This window comes from Pogoniulus pusillus, chromosome 14 (genome assembly GCF_015220805.1).
Source record: "Pogoniulus pusillus isolate bPogPus1 chromosome 14, bPogPus1.pri, whole genome shotgun sequence".
In the NCBI taxonomy this organism is placed as follows: Eukaryota; Metazoa; Chordata; class Aves; order Piciformes; family Lybiidae; genus Pogoniulus; species Pogoniulus pusillus.
This window is the reverse complement of record NC_087277.1, coordinates 3,445,023-3,461,635: the sequence shown is the minus strand read 5'-3', so window position 1 is coordinate 3,461,635 and position 16,613 is coordinate 3,445,023. Positions and strand designations below refer to the sequence as shown.

The 16,613-nt window shown below is 43.7% G+C and overlaps 1 protein-coding gene across 10 annotated transcripts in view; it reads right to left on the bottom strand.

The window, feature by feature from the left end:
* Positions 1–1,039: 1,039 nt before the first annotated feature.
* Positions 1,040–16,613, bottom strand: part of OXR1 (oxidation resistance 1) — a 256,107-nt gene continuing 240,533 nt past the window's right edge. For 8 of the 10 annotated variants that reach the window (XM_064154139.1, XM_064154136.1, XM_064154137.1 and 5 more), the window contains 6 exons: positions 12,343–12,423; positions 9,283–9,408; positions 7,713–7,865; positions 5,958–6,053; positions 3,924–3,997; positions 1,040–3,205 (listed from right to left, as the gene is read on the bottom strand). In XM_064154139.1, coding sequence (XP_064010209.1) covers positions 3,070–3,205; positions 3,924–3,997; positions 5,958–6,053; positions 7,713–7,865; positions 9,283–9,408; positions 12,343–12,423 — 666 coding nt within the window. In that variant the 3' untranslated portion in view covers positions 1,040–3,069. The remainder of the gene's footprint in view (positions 3,206–3,923; positions 3,998–5,957; positions 6,054–7,712; positions 7,866–9,282; positions 9,409–12,342; positions 12,424–16,613) is intronic. The other 2 variants (XM_064154141.1, XM_064154144.1) reach the window with 1 other exon arrangement.

Sequence of the window (16,613 nt, the reverse complement as noted above, 5' to 3'; positions counted from 1 at the left end):
TTTTGTTCAGTACCTTCAGTGGCAGGGAAGGCTGCGTGAACACCGAATGGAACACACAGCCCATCAGGGGCCAGTGCCACAAGCAGGCTACAGGAGTTGGGGCCCTTTAGTCTGGAGAAGAGAAGGCTTCGAGGAGACCTTATAGTGGCCTTCCAGTTTCTGAAGGGGGCCACAGGAAGGCTGGGGAGGACTATTTACAAGGTCTTCTAATGACAGTTCAAGAGGTAATGGGTTTAAATTGGCAGAGGGAGGATTCAAACTAAATGCTAGGAAGTTCTTTCCAGTGAGGGCTGCCCAGGGAGTCTGTGGCTGCGCCCTCCCTGAAGGTGTTCAAGGCCAGGTTGGATGAGGCCCTGAGCAACCTGTTCCAGTGGGAGGTGTCCCTGCCTATGGCAGGAGGTTGTGGTCAGTAGGACAAGGGAGGTTATTCTGCCCCTGTACTCAGCACTGCTCAGGTCACACCTTGAATGCTGTGTCCAGTTCTGGGCTCCTCAATTCAAGAGAGATGTTGAGGCACTGGAAGGTGTCCAGAGAAGGGCAACGAAGCTGGTGAGGGGCCTGGAGCACAGCCCTGTGAGGAGAGGCTGAGGGAGCTGGGGGTGTGCAGCCTGGAGAAGAGGAGGCTCAGGGCAGAGCTCATTGTTGTCTACAACTACCTGAAGGGAGGCTGTAGCCAGGTGGGGTTGGTCTCTTCTGCCAGGCAAGCAGCAACTGAACAAGGGGACACAGTCTGCAGTTGTGCCAGGGGAGGTCTAGGCTGGATGTTAGGAGGAAGTTGTTGGCAGAGAGAGTGATTGGCATTGGAATGGGCTGCCCAGGGAGGTGGTGGAGTTGCCATCCCTGAAGGTGTTGAAGCAAAGCCTGGATGAGGCACTTAGTGCCATGGTCTGGTTGACTGGACAGGGCTGGGTGCTAGGTTGGACTGGATGATCTTGGAGGTCTCTTCCAACCTGGCTGGTTCTATAATCCTAAGATCTGAGGTCCCTTTCAACCCAAGCCACGCTCTGAGTCTATGATTCTAAACAAACTCCAACTGCAGTTTATTTTTCCATATATTTAGATTTATTTGCTCTACACTGTGACCTTAGAGTACTTTAAACCCATTACAGGATTTTTTTTTTTGCTGCTGTTGTTGTTGTAATAATAACAATAATCAGTCTTAACTCCACAAAGACAATAATACTGCTGTGGAAGACCAAAAGGGGAGAAAAGCCACTGTAATTTATTTACAGTTTCCTTATTCTGTAAACATTTAGTCTAGATGTTGTACTAAGTTCTAATAAGGATGAAGAGCTATACATAGAGACAGGAGACAGAGCCCTGTGTTTCTACCCATATTGAGCATTAGCATATTAGAAGATGAAACATCTGCCCTTTTTTCCTCATGACCATAGCAGTAAGCTGTCTTCAAAGGTCTTGCTTTTGTTCTGTGGTGTCTTTTTTTTTTCATGTTCCTTTCTAGAACTTTCCAGAGATGTAAATATTGTTTTGGTAATAATATACAACTACATCTACTTAAGCCAACCCATTGGGCTTTTTTTTGTTGTTGTTGTTGTTGGTTTTGAATTCCATTTCTAGAATAAGTTAAAGTGCTAGAAGCAAACCCGTCCAATCAACACTCCTCTAGAATAACAAAAACCTACTTTAAACATTAATTTACAAGAGAATGTACAATGTTCATCTGAAAGAGCTGAGATTTCAGCACAAAGTCAGTCACTGTCACACTCAACAGCAATTTTTTGTTGTTGTTCTTGTTTTGGTTGCCTTTTTTTTTTTTTTTTTTTTTTTTTTTTTTTTTTGTTGTTGTTGCAGAACATAGAATAAAAGCTTTAAACCAGACAGTTGTATTGAGCTGTTATTGCCACGATGGCGTTATCAATTCTCCTACAAAAGTGGACAAGAGCTACTGGAACTGGATTCTAGCTGTCATTTTGGTTTGAGGTCACATGACAGTTAAGATTGCATATTCCACGAGCCTAGGGAATTACGATGTTGGCTACCTATAGTACATGATCTCATCTTAAATCAGAGCTGGTGCTAACTGTATATTTACAACATAGACCCACTCAAAAACATCACAACTATTGGTTGGTTTGGTTTTTTCCTCTGGACAGAAATAAGCTCTACTCTTGGAGTTGATGTGCTACACGGCTACGACAGTACAACAGGATATAGCTGACAGGTTGTGTTGAAGAAAGATGCATCTGTTTCTGTACTCTTAATGCCCTAACAGAGCTAGGAATTGTTCACCAAGTTTTACTTGCTGTAGCCTCTTCATTTGGTGGAACTACCGTGCTCTTTACGTTCCCTTGCTGCGGGGTTAAGTCCTTGCCATGTAGCTCAGTGCTGTCACAGCGTTTGTCCCAAACCTGCACATCATTCACAGCATGTGCAAACCGCTCTTTGATACCATCAGCATGCAGCTGCAACTTAAATGACTGCTTTGGAAGATGAGCAATGAACAGGACAAGTGGCACTGCTGACTCTGGGTGTCTTCTAACTTCCCCACGTGTGCAGTAAGACGTGCTCAGGAGGAATGCTAGGCTTCTCATCTCCTTCTGGCTCCTTATGAAGGAACCCACCATTGGTCCAGACCAATCTCTGCAGTACTGATGTCAAATACCCACACGCAGCTTTCTTCTTCTATAGGTTCACAGGGGGCAGCTTCATTCATAGACAATCTGAATACAAAAATAATAACCTATATTCCATGAAGCAGCCCCCTTGAGGGATAGCAGAAAGGTGTGTGTGGGAAACCTGGGAGGTAACTGCAATAAGGATAAGAAAGCTTTGCAGGCTGCAAGGCTCAAAGTAAATAGCGCTCCTTTTCAGTCCACACGGTCTGTCTTTTGTAGAAGGGTCTGCAGCTTAGAAAAGGCAGGACAGTGGATTACAGATGTGAGAGCACAAAAAGAACTCTGCCATTTCAAAAATAACCAGATGGCCACACTGAAAGCTTAGGGCAAAATGAGAATGACAAAACGATGCATTATATTGCTCCTAGGGAATTTTGAGCTGCACTGATTCATGTCAGGTTTGGGACAAGACCCTGTAGAAACAGTTAAATACTCATTCAAAAGCCCATATTTCTATGTCTTGGATAATGAAGTCTTCTCTCTTAGAAAGTGTGTGATTCCCAAATGTTTTACACGAATGACTTCTTCCATGGTAGAGATCTCCATCGAGCCACAGAGCAAACTCCCCTCTGCAAGACAGACAACACATTACAGCAAGAAATTGAGGGATTAAGCAGCAAGCTCAGGCATTCATTTTCTTTCAGAATTCAGGAACAAGGAAGAATTCACAGATTTTTTTTCCCCAACACAACTACTTTCTCATAGCTGTTGATAAACTTGAAGCTGCAAAGTTGTGGGTCTTTTTTAACTATTCATTTGAGACTTCTTTTGGCTGTTCTGAACTACAAAGCTAACCAGAATCCTTCACTTTTCAGCCCTTCCCTTGTGTTAAGAAAAAGGCATAGGAGTACTCTCCACATGTGAAGAGAATGCTGATGATAAACAAGGGAAACATCCTGCAAGCTTAGGCATTTGCATGGGCATGGAAAAGGGGTTCAACAACATCACTTCTGCATGTCTGGGTATGTTACAGTCAATTTCAGCCTGTTCTAAGTTAGACACCAATTTCCACCTGTGTGCCTTCAGAACCATAGTATCTGCTGTCCATTCTGAAAATACCAAGACATATATAAAGCATGCAAGGCATCATCACCTTGCAGGGCTGAAACCTGATGCCACACTATGCTGGAGACAAAGCTCCTGTTTGAGTTTCCTCAAGCTAAGTATCTGACATACAAAGCCTTTCTTTGCTGGTAACTGCCAAGTCCTGAGCCTGTCCCAGTATTTCATTTCAAAGGTGTGCAGACACACTTTTAACAGGCACCAGTGATAGAAGTTACAACTTACCCTCCTCCACCAAAGGCAAGGGAGTCCATGTCTCCTTTGATGAAGAACATGTTGTCTCCTGTCCATTTGAAAACCTAAAGACAAAAAGCCAAAAGCAGACTAGTAAGTTAAAATATCACAGGCTCACAGGATGTTAGGGTTTGGAAGGGACCCAAGGAGACCATCCAGTCCAACTCCCCTGCCACAGCAGGACCACACAATCTAGCACAGATCACAGAGGAACACATCCAGACAGGCCTTGAAAGTCTCCAGAGAAGGAGACTCCACAACCTCTCTGGGGATCCTGTGCCAGTGCTCTGTCACCCTTACAGTCACAAAGTTCCCCCTTGTGTTGAAGTGGAACCTACTGTGCTGCAACTTACATACGTTGCTCCTTGCCCTATCACAGGGAGCAAGTGAGAAGAGGCTGTCCCTTCCCTCCTGACCCCCAGCCCTCAGATTTATTAAATCCCCTCAGTCTTCTCTTCTCCAGACTAAACAGCCCCAGGTCCCTCAGCCTCTCCTCATAAGCCATGCCCTCCAGTCTTCTAATCATCCTCGTAGCCCTCCACTGGACCCTCTCCAGCAGATCCCTGTCCCTCTTAAACTGGGCAGCCCAAAACTGAAGGCAGTGTTCAAGATGAGGTCTCACTAGGGCAAAGTAGAGGGGAAGGAGAACCTCCCTTGATCTGCTGGACACACTCTTCCTAACACTTTGTGTTTGGGTGGAAGGGAAATCAGACATCAGCACAGACAGATTATGAGTGGCTGAAGGCAAAGTGAATGAAGCTACCACATTCAGGCAGATAATTCAGGGAATATGTACATGCAGACAAAAGCTCTCTCACATTTTATGCAGTTTCAAATAAGAGCTTTGCAAAATAAGCCTTCATTGAGCACTAAAACTTCCACACAATGGAAACCATCAAGAAAATATGCTTAGGTTAGATGATACATCCTTTGAAAGGATGTAGTTTGTAAATTTTCAGACACCTGGCAGAGTTTATAGTAGAAGAAGAATCTTCAGTACAGTGAGAGAAGCAGAGTGAGTATTTTTTTCACTTATGCTAACACCAGTGATATAGATTCTGTGAAAAACATCAGCATGATGGCCATGTGCTGGCCAGCTCCTAGAATTTTTCAGATAAAATACTCACTGAACAAATCTAATGGTAAATAAAGATAACATATATGGAGGGAAACAAAAAAAAACCCAAAGGGTACCAGAGGGGCCTGGACAGGCTGGAAAAAGTGTGCCCAGGCCAACCTCAGAACATTCAACAAGGCCAAGTGTAAAGTCCTGCACCTGGGTGGTGCAATTCCAAGCCCAGCTCCAGGCTGGGTGGAGAATGGCTGAGGGTAGCCCTGAAGAACAGGACCTGGGGGTCTGGGCTGATGGAAAGATCAACAGGAGCCTGCAGTATGAGTGCAGCCCAGACACAACCCTGTGCTGGGCTGCAGCAAGAGCAGTGTGGGCAGCAGGGCAAGGGAGGGGATTCTGCCCCTTGGCTCTGCTCTTCTCACACCCCACCTGCAGTCCTGGGGGCAGTTCTGGAGCCCCCAACAGAAGCAGGACATGGAAGTGTTGGAGCCAGCCCAGAGGAGGCCACCAAGATGCTGAGAGGGCTGCAGCAGCTCTGCTATGTTGAGAGGCCACAAGAGTTGAGGCTCTGCAGCCTGGAGAAGAGAAGGCTTGGAGGAGACCTTGGAGAGGCCTTGCAGTATCTGAAGGGGGCTACAGGAAGGGTGGGGAGGGACTATTGACAAGGTCTGGTAATGACAGGATGAGGGCTTAATGAATTTAAACTGAAGATCCAAACTAGATGTTAGGAAAGCATTCTTTAGAGTGAAGGTGGTGAGACACTGGCACAGGTTGCCCAGGGAGGTTGTGGCTGCTCCTTCCCTGGAGGTGTTCAAGGCCAGGCTGGATGAGGCCTTGAGCAACCTGTTCTAGTGGGAGGTATCCCTGCCCATGGCAGGGGGCTGTAACTGCTTGTGCTTTGAAATCCCTTCCAACATAAACCATTCTACAATTCAAAACTTATTACAGCTTACCTCAAACTCTGGAGAAAAAGTGAACAGAAAGGTCTCCCCAGTGCCATAGAAGCCATCACTCACTTTAAATGGCTCAGATGCCAGTGCACCAAAAACCTGTAAGCAGAAAGATTCAAGAGAAGATACTTAAGATAAACTACTTCTAGGGAATCTGTGATGACAGTCACTGACACACAAACCAGGCTGTAAACATTACCAGGATTGGCATTCAGTATAGGATAAGCACAGCTGAGTGCACTGATGGAGACAGTGTGATCAGGACAAAAAGGCTAGGAAGATTCTCTCAGTAAAAAATGCTCACACACATGAAATATCCAAGTGGTAAAAAGCAAACTCAGGTAATGTTAAGAAAATGTACATCTTTCTAAAATTCCAGATCCAAAGGTTCTGCTTCTTCAGATGTAGCTCCTCCTCCACTTCAGATAAGATACGTGCAGCAAGTTCCTCACAACGACTGCTATTTACCATGTAGTTAAGTCATTCTAATCCAAGTAACTGTTAAGCATTGGTTCCTCTGCACTACAGAGAGGTTTTTTAACTAAGCATTTGCTGGTTAACAGAAGCATTTGCAATGCTCAGGAGTAAGAACATTAGAACAAGTAAGGGAGCAGTCATTATGTGATTTTTAAATGTTTGAGGTAGTATAACATTTATCAGGAAGAGGACTAACTAGAAAACCACCCCTGTATAACTACACAATTGCATTTGGTTATTTCAGTGTCACAAACCCAATTGCCTTCAGTCTTGACTTCATGAATGTTTTCTGCAGCAATAGAACTTGAACTTTAAGACAGTATTTAATTTTAACCTGATTTGTTCCACTTAATTGAACTACTAAAGTAGAAAGAGTCAGAAAGAACATACAATTGCTGTAGTCTATTGAGTCTGCTGCTGGAGTTACACAGATCACAGCAAGATTCAGGTTGGCAAAGCCCCTCAGGATCACCAAGTCCGACCTAGAACCCTGCTCTACAAGATTCAGCTTAAAGCAGAGCCCTAAGCACCACATCCAAACCACCCTTAAACACATCCAGGCTGGGTGACTCCACCACCTCTCTGGGCAGCTCATTCCAGTCCCTGACCACTCTATCCATGAAAAACATCTTCCTTATGTCCAATCTAAACCTCTCCAGCCTCAGCTTCCCCCTTGTTCTGTCTCCAATTACCCGTGAGAAGAGCCCAGCAGCAGCCTCTCCACAATGTCTGTGCTAGTTTGAGCCTAGCTGGGATATTTTAGAGTTAGAATATAGGAAAAGGAAACAATGGTGATGTCTACTGCACTCATAGCTTGTTGAGATGTATAAAAACAAGAACACAAACATAGATAACAGAGTTGCCTGCTGGCTGCCTGCATTTCTCACCCTAACCTGCTGTCTAACTAATCCATCTGCTTCCTAGCCCCTCCTGGGGACTCTGGGTTCTGGGAGGGCTGTTGTGTTTCTGTATTACATTTAACTCGTATATTTATGTATATGGCTGTATATACTGTAAATATCTGCTTGCATCTTGTGCTAAGCTGTAAATATAAAGCTCTATTCTAATTTCCAGCTCAGCTGAGTCTAGTCTGGGTGATTTCATGAGAGTACAGGGGTGGAGAACACCTAAACTGTCAGGTAGCTGTAGACAGATGTGTGAACTAGACAGCTTGAGACACAATTTTCTCTCTCACGAGGGACTGGAGTGTCAGCTACTCCTTTACACTCCTCAGACATTTTTCTTGATTGGTCCTGTACCTTCAGACAAACCTTTTCCTACCTGTCCATCACTGTCCTTGATAACCAAGAGCACAGGTGTGTCTAAGCCCAGCATAGTTCGGTACAAGGTCTTCAGGCTCATGCCATGCTTTGCAGTACTGTAGACAAGAGTCCATGGATATCCGATGGTCCGTGGTGGAAGAGATTTTGTGAGCTGTTAAAATGGTAACAACAACTCTCTTACTTATTTTTACTGTTTTAAGGGACATATTACATATAAAATGAAAACCATTCTGTTCTTTTGAACTGCTACTCAGTGGCTTTAAAAGCCAGTTTAAAACTTCAGACCAATGCTGAAGATTCATGAGTGTATACTGCAGTCAGCAAAAAGCCACAGAGCTCCATTATCTTTAATCACAGAGTATATCTGGTTGGAAGAGACCTCAAACATGATCCAGTCCAACCCTCAACTCTTCTGCCAGGCAACCAGTAATGGAACAGGACACAGTCTCAAGTTGTGCCAGGGGAGGTCCAGGCTAGATGTTAGGAGGAAGTTCTTGCCAGAGAGAGTGATTGGCATTGGAATGGGCTGCCCAGGGAGGTGAAGGAGGTGGTGGAGTTGCCATCCCTGAAGGTGTTGAAGCAAAGCCTGGCTGAGGCACTTAGTGCCATGGTCTAGATGACTGGCTAGGGCTGGGTGCTAGGTTGGACTGGATGAGCTTGGAGGTCTCTTCCAACGTGGTTAATTCTGATTTTCTATGCCTGTGCTCTCAAGCAGGTTTCTTCTCCTAGCTCTATCAGTGACCTGCAGGAGAAGAATGATTTACCATCTTAAGAACACATGTTTTGTAGCTGTCTAAAAGGTTTATCCCATGAGAGTAAAACCACACAGTTATTCTTGCATATGACATTCCAGTACTGGGGAATTAGATCACTCCTGTCAACAGGTAAGAAGCTGAAGGGTGAAGGATGCTTGCTCTCCTGTTCCTGTGCTTTTGAATACAAGCCTGATCCAAACCTTCAATAAACATATTTAATGTAGTGATCTTGGACTAGAGAGTAAGAACTGCAGTGAAAGCCAAGCTGTTTTCAAGGAAGAAATAAGGACAAACCTCACAGCCTAGCACTGCTGTGGAGTATTGAACGTTAGGAGAAAACAACCACAACATTTTAAGACATGAATAGTGTTGTGCTTATGCATTTAATACCATATAAAGCTTCCCTATACTGGTGTGTTCCACACTGTTCTGAACAATATCTGTGCAATATCAAAACATAATTGTAAATCCAGAATCACAGAATTAACCAGGTTGGAAAAGACCTCTAGGATCATCCAGTCCAACCTATCACCTAACCTTTCTAATTAACTAAACCATGGCTCTAAGTGCCTCATCGAGCCTCCTCTTAAACACCTCCAGGGATGGTGACTCCACCACTTCCCTGGGCAGCCCACTCCAATGCCAATCACTCTTGTTGTGAAGAATTTCTTCCTAATGTCCAGCCTAAACCTGCCCTTGTGCAGCTGGAGTCTGTGTCCTCTTGTTCTATCACTGGATGCCTGGGAAAAGAGACCAACCCCACCTGGCTGCAGTTAGTTGTAGACAGCAGTGAGGTCTGCCCTGAGTTCATACCTTTTCAATTTGATCTGGCTGTAATAATTCACTAGGATCACTAAGGTTTGGCCGGAATGCTTCAGGCTCCAGGTCTGGTTTGGTGTTTGTTGCCTGTTTTGAACTGACGTCTTCTTTTGTTGTTATCTACAAAAGGAACAAGAAGAAAGTAAATATTCACAATTCTACCAGCAGGGGGGATAGGCTTTGCAGGTTTAGATATCATGCAGATACTGATTTACAGTTACAAGACTCCTTCAAGTACTAAGAAGTCCAGTAGATCTGATCTGCTCAAGAACTTCACTGCTTCCTGTAGCAAGCTGGCACTCAACTACATAATGGCAATAAATGATGCAGATACCTACTCCTAAGAAAGCTGTTTTCATACTCCAAAAAGCCCTCACACACAGCTGAAGGACTTCAAATGCTTTTCAGAGGTCAGCTTACACAGTGCTTGCGTTTTAATACTAACACAGCATTTACAGTAAGTGTAATTAATATAAACTTGGTCAGAAAATGAAGTAGAAGTCATCAGAACACTTCTCAGTAGCCTGAGTACTTGTGGGAATCAAAGAAGGAAGAGCTGCTGAGAGCAGGGAAGAGGAAGCAGCAGTAGTGCCCATGCTGCACAGTGACCCTTGGGAGCTTGGCAAAGATGCACTGCACATGAAGTTCCTGACATAGTTGAAAAGAACCGCTCCATATATCTAACTCCACTGAACTGTTGGAGATCACCATTTACAAGAGGCAGCAGAAGGCCACAAACCTGCTCATCAGATATTGTAGCTCGTGACAGCTTATTGCAGACCACACTCACTTTCAAACTCAAGTGTCATATGTTGACAACTGTAAATCTTGCTGCATTAATAGCTAAACCCTGCTATGAGGATAGTGAAATTTGACAGAGGAGGAGGACAAAGTGAAAGAAGGTAGTAACTTAAGCCACTGCAATAAGAGTTACTGAAATGTTGAGAGAATTAAAGAAAAAAGTCCTACTGATGAACATGTCTGAACAATTTATCAGCCTGAATGAAGTTTCACTGCAAGGCAGATTGTCCAAAGTCCTGAGGGCCTTAATCTGGAGAAATTCAAGGACATATTTACCAAAAACATCTGACAACTCCAGCATAATCATCAGTTTGCCACATACCTCTTACTCTAAACATCACAGGACACAACTACGGTATTTCACACACCACTAGGATAAACTTTGCTGAGCTTTTGTGAAGAGCTTCCTTAGTTAACAAGAGAAAGCCAAATGAAAGAGAACTCAAAGAGAACTCTGAACTACAGGTAGGATTAAACAAATACAGCCACCTGTGAGCCAAAAGACCCAAATAAATACAAATGATAGCCCTTGCCTCTCTCTCAAAGGCTGTGGAAAGAGGTACTATCACAAACTCCTGTCATAAAGTCAAAGTACATTTGTACAACAACTTAATGATAGTATTAATTCTTAAGGTGTGCTTAACGACAGCATCAAGCAAGCAAAAAGGTCAAGCCTTCATTTTTTCAGCAGAAGGTAACAAGAACTTCCAGTGTAAACTATGCACTAATCTCCATATTACAACTCTATGTGTTTATCTGTAGAGCTTCATGTACAGAGTATGACCTGCAGACTGCACCACAAAGTGCTAGCCATGGTTTGGTGATCTCTCTTCCACCTTCAATGCCTTTCATCCATTACAGTCACTGCTTCAACTCTGCAGAAACGCAGCACTGCTCAAGCCAACAGCAGAATGCCTTCTGCCTTTGTTATTCTTTAGTTCAGATCGAAGTGCACCATGTAAAGCATGGGCCATTTGGGCTGAAGTGGTGTGTGTGGGGGGCAGAGGTTGGTGGTTTGTTTGGTTTTTCATTATTTTTAGGTTTTGACAGAGCAGACAGACCTGTAGCCAGATTCCAGGGGCTTCCAGAGTTAGCAACTGCCACAAAGCCTACACCACAAACACTTAAATGGCCTCAGTACAGGGAGTTCATAAGATCTTGTCCAATGCATCAGATTCAAGTCAGCCTCAACCTTGAGGTTGGGCAGTACAGGTGAAAAGTATTTGGAAAGAGTTCTTGCACTTCCAAGGATTCTCCACTACTTGCCACTTTCCAGTGGGAATGAATTTTGTTCTGTTAAATTTCTGACTTTCCCATAAAAGTAGGACTTTTAGGTTTATGCTCATGATTGATTTATGTAACTTAATTTTAGCAGAGTTAATTACTGATTCTTAAATAAACAGAAATTAAAGAGGCAAGAAAATATTTTCTTATGTGTAATCATAGGTGAAAAAAGCAAGATTCAAGTCAGAAACATGAACTGAAACCTTTTACAGTTTCAGCAGCCATTTACTACAGGGAAACAAATCTCAATCCCTTTAAGGTGTTCTGATTTCCAGCACCCAAGTTATGTATGATGTAGCTAACTATGTAATTGTCACAGAACTAAGAAACACCTAAAGAGAATGCAAATGTAAGTTCAAAATTCACATCAATAAACCTTGAAAAATCCAAACTGAAATACTGCTTTCAAAGTCGTGGGTTTGGAAGAGACAGTTCCATTAGCAGGTCCACGTGCAAAATCTTGGCTGTGTTGAGCTTCCTCAGTTACCTGCTTAAATAGTAGGGAAAAATACTTACCTATTCCACAGAAGTTGTGAAGCTTCATACTTGCCAAGTATTGTGAGATTCTTGGGGAGAGATCCCTATACAAAATTAAACACCCATACAACAAAGTGTTTGGATTCTTCACTTGATTTGCATTCTTTTTAGGAAAGCTTCTATCTAACACAACACACCAGGCTAAAGTGGAAGTTAAAACACATCACTCCAAGTCAAGCAGGACTGAGAGTAAACTTTCCAATTCTGACAGAAAATTCCTGTTTGATAAAGTTGGAAGCAAATCACTCCACCATAAAATTACTGAGCATGGCACTGGTAAACACATCCAAAACAAAGGAATTTTCTGCTGGATCCTTGTAGTGCTGTAGACAAGACAAACCCACTGAGCGTGGGACTTGCCCTGATTAAAGACACTACAAAGAAAGGTGGTTTAGTATCTTGAGATGGGGTTTAAACTACTGAAGAGGGCACCTGGAGACGTCTGCAGAGAGTGCGCAGTTCTTCGCTATTTAGAGCATCGATCCTGCGGTGATACTCAGCCACTGACACTACCTGAATATGGAGACAGGAAGACAATAATTCCACTGACAGTTGAAGAAAAGTAAAAAAGGTAAGAAAGAAAAAGTGGAGGAGAGTAATGAAGGGAGAATGTGCCATGATAAACAAACGAGAAGTGCCAGGAGATATCTGTTTCTGCACGGACGATGCACATGTGGTGACTTCAGACATATGAGTAGACACAGCAAACCCATGAATTAACACTAATGGCATGAGCAGTCAGAGAGTTCTCACTGCTTTAGGATGAGTACAGAACTGATATAGGAGCGCATAAAGTTACCAGTATCAGGATGCTACATTAGAAGTCAATCTGAGTTGTGTGCCTCAACCCAAGCTCTTCAGCCTTAAGTCTTCCCAAATGCTCTTTACGTTCAGATTAATGAATCCTGCGAACCCGGTTTGCTCTCCTGGATTAAGACTAGGAGCAAACCTCAGGCTTCTCAAGTAGGCTGTGACTCTATCTGGCAGTGGAGTACAGTTAATGACAAGGTAGCAGAACTAAAGTGGAATAACGCCCCAATACCACCTCACAGTATCTTTATCTTGCGTTTTCTATTCACCTCCAAAGCTTCAGGAGTTGCTCATCTGTCAACACATTCACTCCAAATGGCACCTGCGCTTTGGCAGGAGGTGTACAGCCAGAAAGCCTTTAGTCAGAAAGCTCTAAAACATGCTGCTCTGCTGCAACAAGCTGGCTAAAGGACTACAACAGTCACTTTGATGTAACTACAGCAAACGATGTGATTTTGAGAATGACTCAAAATCATCATTTGTATGAAAGCATCTCAGAATAGCTGGTGGAGAGATTAAATGGATGTCCCATGTAGCAAAGTGTATTAAAAACTTCTAGAGCCTACCACAGTGCAAAGGAGATAACCACAAGTCCAGCAGCTCCCCATCTACCTGCCCCTACTACAAGGAGTTTGGCCAGATACTCGCCACTGTCCTGAGTACAGAGCCCACAGTCATGCATGACTGGCTCTTGAACAGCGATGGTTCACTTTACCCCATGCAACTGCAAGGCAAGGAAAAAGGAATACTTGTGACATCCAGTTTCATTACTGAATGATCAGTAATTAGTAGCACTCAATTTATTTCCACCACTTTTTTAAACTGTTTTCTTAATAAACATCAAGAGAATTGCTGCAAATTGTAGTGAGTTGTGCATTCTAAGAGTCAGAGATATGCAAAGCTTTAACAGACTTCCACTCAAGCATTAAGTGATAGTGTAGCTTTACCCTTTTATTTGCTATGATAATTCACTGCAAACTACAAACTTCACACCAGCACCTCCTGAATGTAATCCTAAAAGGCTATAACTTGAGGACTCTTCAGCCTTGTTGCTTCTAAGCTCAGTCTCACATGGCAGCAGTGGTTAACTTACAAGGGCCATAAAATGTGTGGTTACTTAAGGAGATTCTTACAAAAAAAGCCCAAACCCACCACACAAAAACCACCAAACCCACCAAACCAAAACCCCTTCATCTCAGCATCCCTGACACCTTTATATATTTGCTGTTTCATGTACTGGTATGTAGATAATTTTATAGGCAATGCCACTTTGCCTTCAAACTGTTGAATATGCACTATCACCATCCTGCACTTGGGAACTGCCAACATTTTCACTCTGCTATCACAGAATGCTAGAGGCTGGAAGAGATCTCAAGGGACCTCTACAGATCAAGTCCAACCCTCCCCCCACCATCCCACCCAAGCAGGATCACCTAGGGCAGACTGCACAGGAACACATCCAAGTAGGTTTTGAATATCCCCATAGAAAGGGACTCCACAACCTCTCTTGGCAGCCTGTCCCTGCACTCTGTCACCCTCGCCATACACAAGTGTCTCACTGTGTGGAGGTGGAACCTCCTGTGTTCCTTGTCCTATCATTGGGCACCAGAAACAGACTGGCACCTTCATCTTGACACCAACCCCTTCAGATATTTACAGACTTTGGTAAGACTCCCTCTCAGCTTTCTCCAGACTGAACAGCCCCAGTTTTCTCAATTGCTCTTTAGAGGAGAGATGTCCAAGTCACTCTCACAGCTCTCTGTTTGACTCTCTCCAGCAGATCCCCCTCTCGAACTGTGGAGCCCCAAACTGGACACAGTATTCCAGATGTGGTTTCAACAGGGCATGAACATGGACAAGTTCTTAATCAAGTCCTTAAGGCACAGAGCAAGGCTTTCCAAATTCCAGTACAATGCAGAAATTGCCATGTTGCCCCAAATCATGGGGAATCCAAGTACCGTGCCCAGGATCCAAGCCTATGCGAGTCTGCTACGCACCTTCATTACCTGCACTCTCTTCACTATGCCATCTCAGCACCCAGCTTACTTGATGCACAAAGCTACTTTCTGAGGAGCAGGAACCATTCCTTAAGGACCTTCTGTTCCTTCTCCAGTTATTTTCTGCTTAAAAAAAGATTTCAAGAGAAGAAAATAACTCAGTCTCTTATGGTTAATCTGAGCACTGGTTAGCGTGCTTCAGGGCAAAAGCGATTCTGCTTAGGGACTTGGAACAGCTGATCACAGGGCAGTTCAATTTAAGGTGGCATAGGGTATATAGTACTACCTGATCTATTCATACAGAACTTGTGTCCTTCACAATACACATGAAACCATTTACAACTGCTTGAATACCCATGAAGGACAGAGTGCCACACAGATGGTGACATAGAAGCCCTTTCAGTCAGTGGCCACATCAATCTGCTACACACAGCTATGACCATGAAAGCTGCTCAGCCACTGAGGCCAGCTTAAAGCCAGGAGGGATCACCCCACAGAACCCCCTAATGCATGTAGCTAATAGAGTTGTGTAACTGCTTGTGCTAGTTAGAAGCAAGCTGGAATGTTTTGGTAAAAGAACTAGATAAGGGGCAGTGAAATGAAAACAATTGATGTCAACTTCTCTCACAGTTACGCCGAGAACTCTGGGAAGAAGAAAGACTTTTTCTCCATTTTGTCTTTCTCTTCTGCCTTTGCCTTCAGACCTGGTCACATCTCATTAACCCTGCTCCCACTAACCTTGCTCCCTAACCTCTTGGCCGCACCTCTCTTCTTCCTGAGAACTGGGGTAAGGTTGAGAGGGCCGGGGGGAGGTGTTGGGGTGGTTTGAAAGCCCCTCCTGGGGACTCAGGTTTCTGGGAGGGGAGTTGTGCTTCTGTATTGTTTATCCTTTGTATGTTTCTGTATATAATTGTATATAACTGTATAGATTGTAAATAGCTGCTTGTAAATTCTGCTAGCTGTAAATAAATTGCTTCATCTATATTCCCAGGGTCCGTCTGAGTTAGCTGGGGCAAATACAAAGTGTGTGGGGGTGGGTAAGAGCCCAAACCATCACACTGCTGCCCTCAAACCAAGAAGCCATACTTTCACTTCACAAGTGTCACCTTGGAGAAAGGGAGGGTCTTATCAGAGCTGAACACTGCTTCTAGAAGATAACAACGGAGAAAACCTAAAGGTCTAAACAGTTCTCTTAATCATAAAGGGTGTAGAAAACTTCTGCTCAACTGTGAATACGAAAGAAGCAGGTCAGGCAACTTGACTCCTTTTGTCCAAAGTGAAAAAGAGATGATCTATGGCAGCATTACCAATAAAACCCAGCCCTCTTGCAAAACAATTTAAGGAAGTTTCAGCACTAGCAAGCAGAGAAACCAAAGGTTCAGCTGCTGCGACCACACCTGGTGCCTGACCTTCAGCTGCAGTCCTGACAGTGTCACGCACAGACTCTCTCAGGTATGTCAAGGAAGTGCTATAACTGCTTAGAAGTAGTAACTGAATCACAACCTAGCATAGAAATGTTTGTCTCATTTTTAATCTGAAAAAAGGCCCCTTAAGGATCAGCTTGACACTGCCCAGGCCATTAAAAACAGAGGAAAAAGCACACACAAGGCTCTATGACTCAAAGTGTGTTCTCTTAATTTACAATCAACCCTTTGAAACGCTCATCTGCCACTGTGTATTGACTGCATCTGTAGTGAGACCTGAGAATTCAGTTATTAAAAAGGTAAGCAATGCAATGCCTAACAATTAAGCAGAAGACCTAATCATGGTGTGATGCATAAACCCTGTATTTACTTACAACAGTGGCTACAGCAACTACCTGTCATTAAGAAGCCCTAAGCTTAGTGATCAGTGTCAGAAAGTACTGGATTGCACTCTGCTTTATTTTTAAAGGCA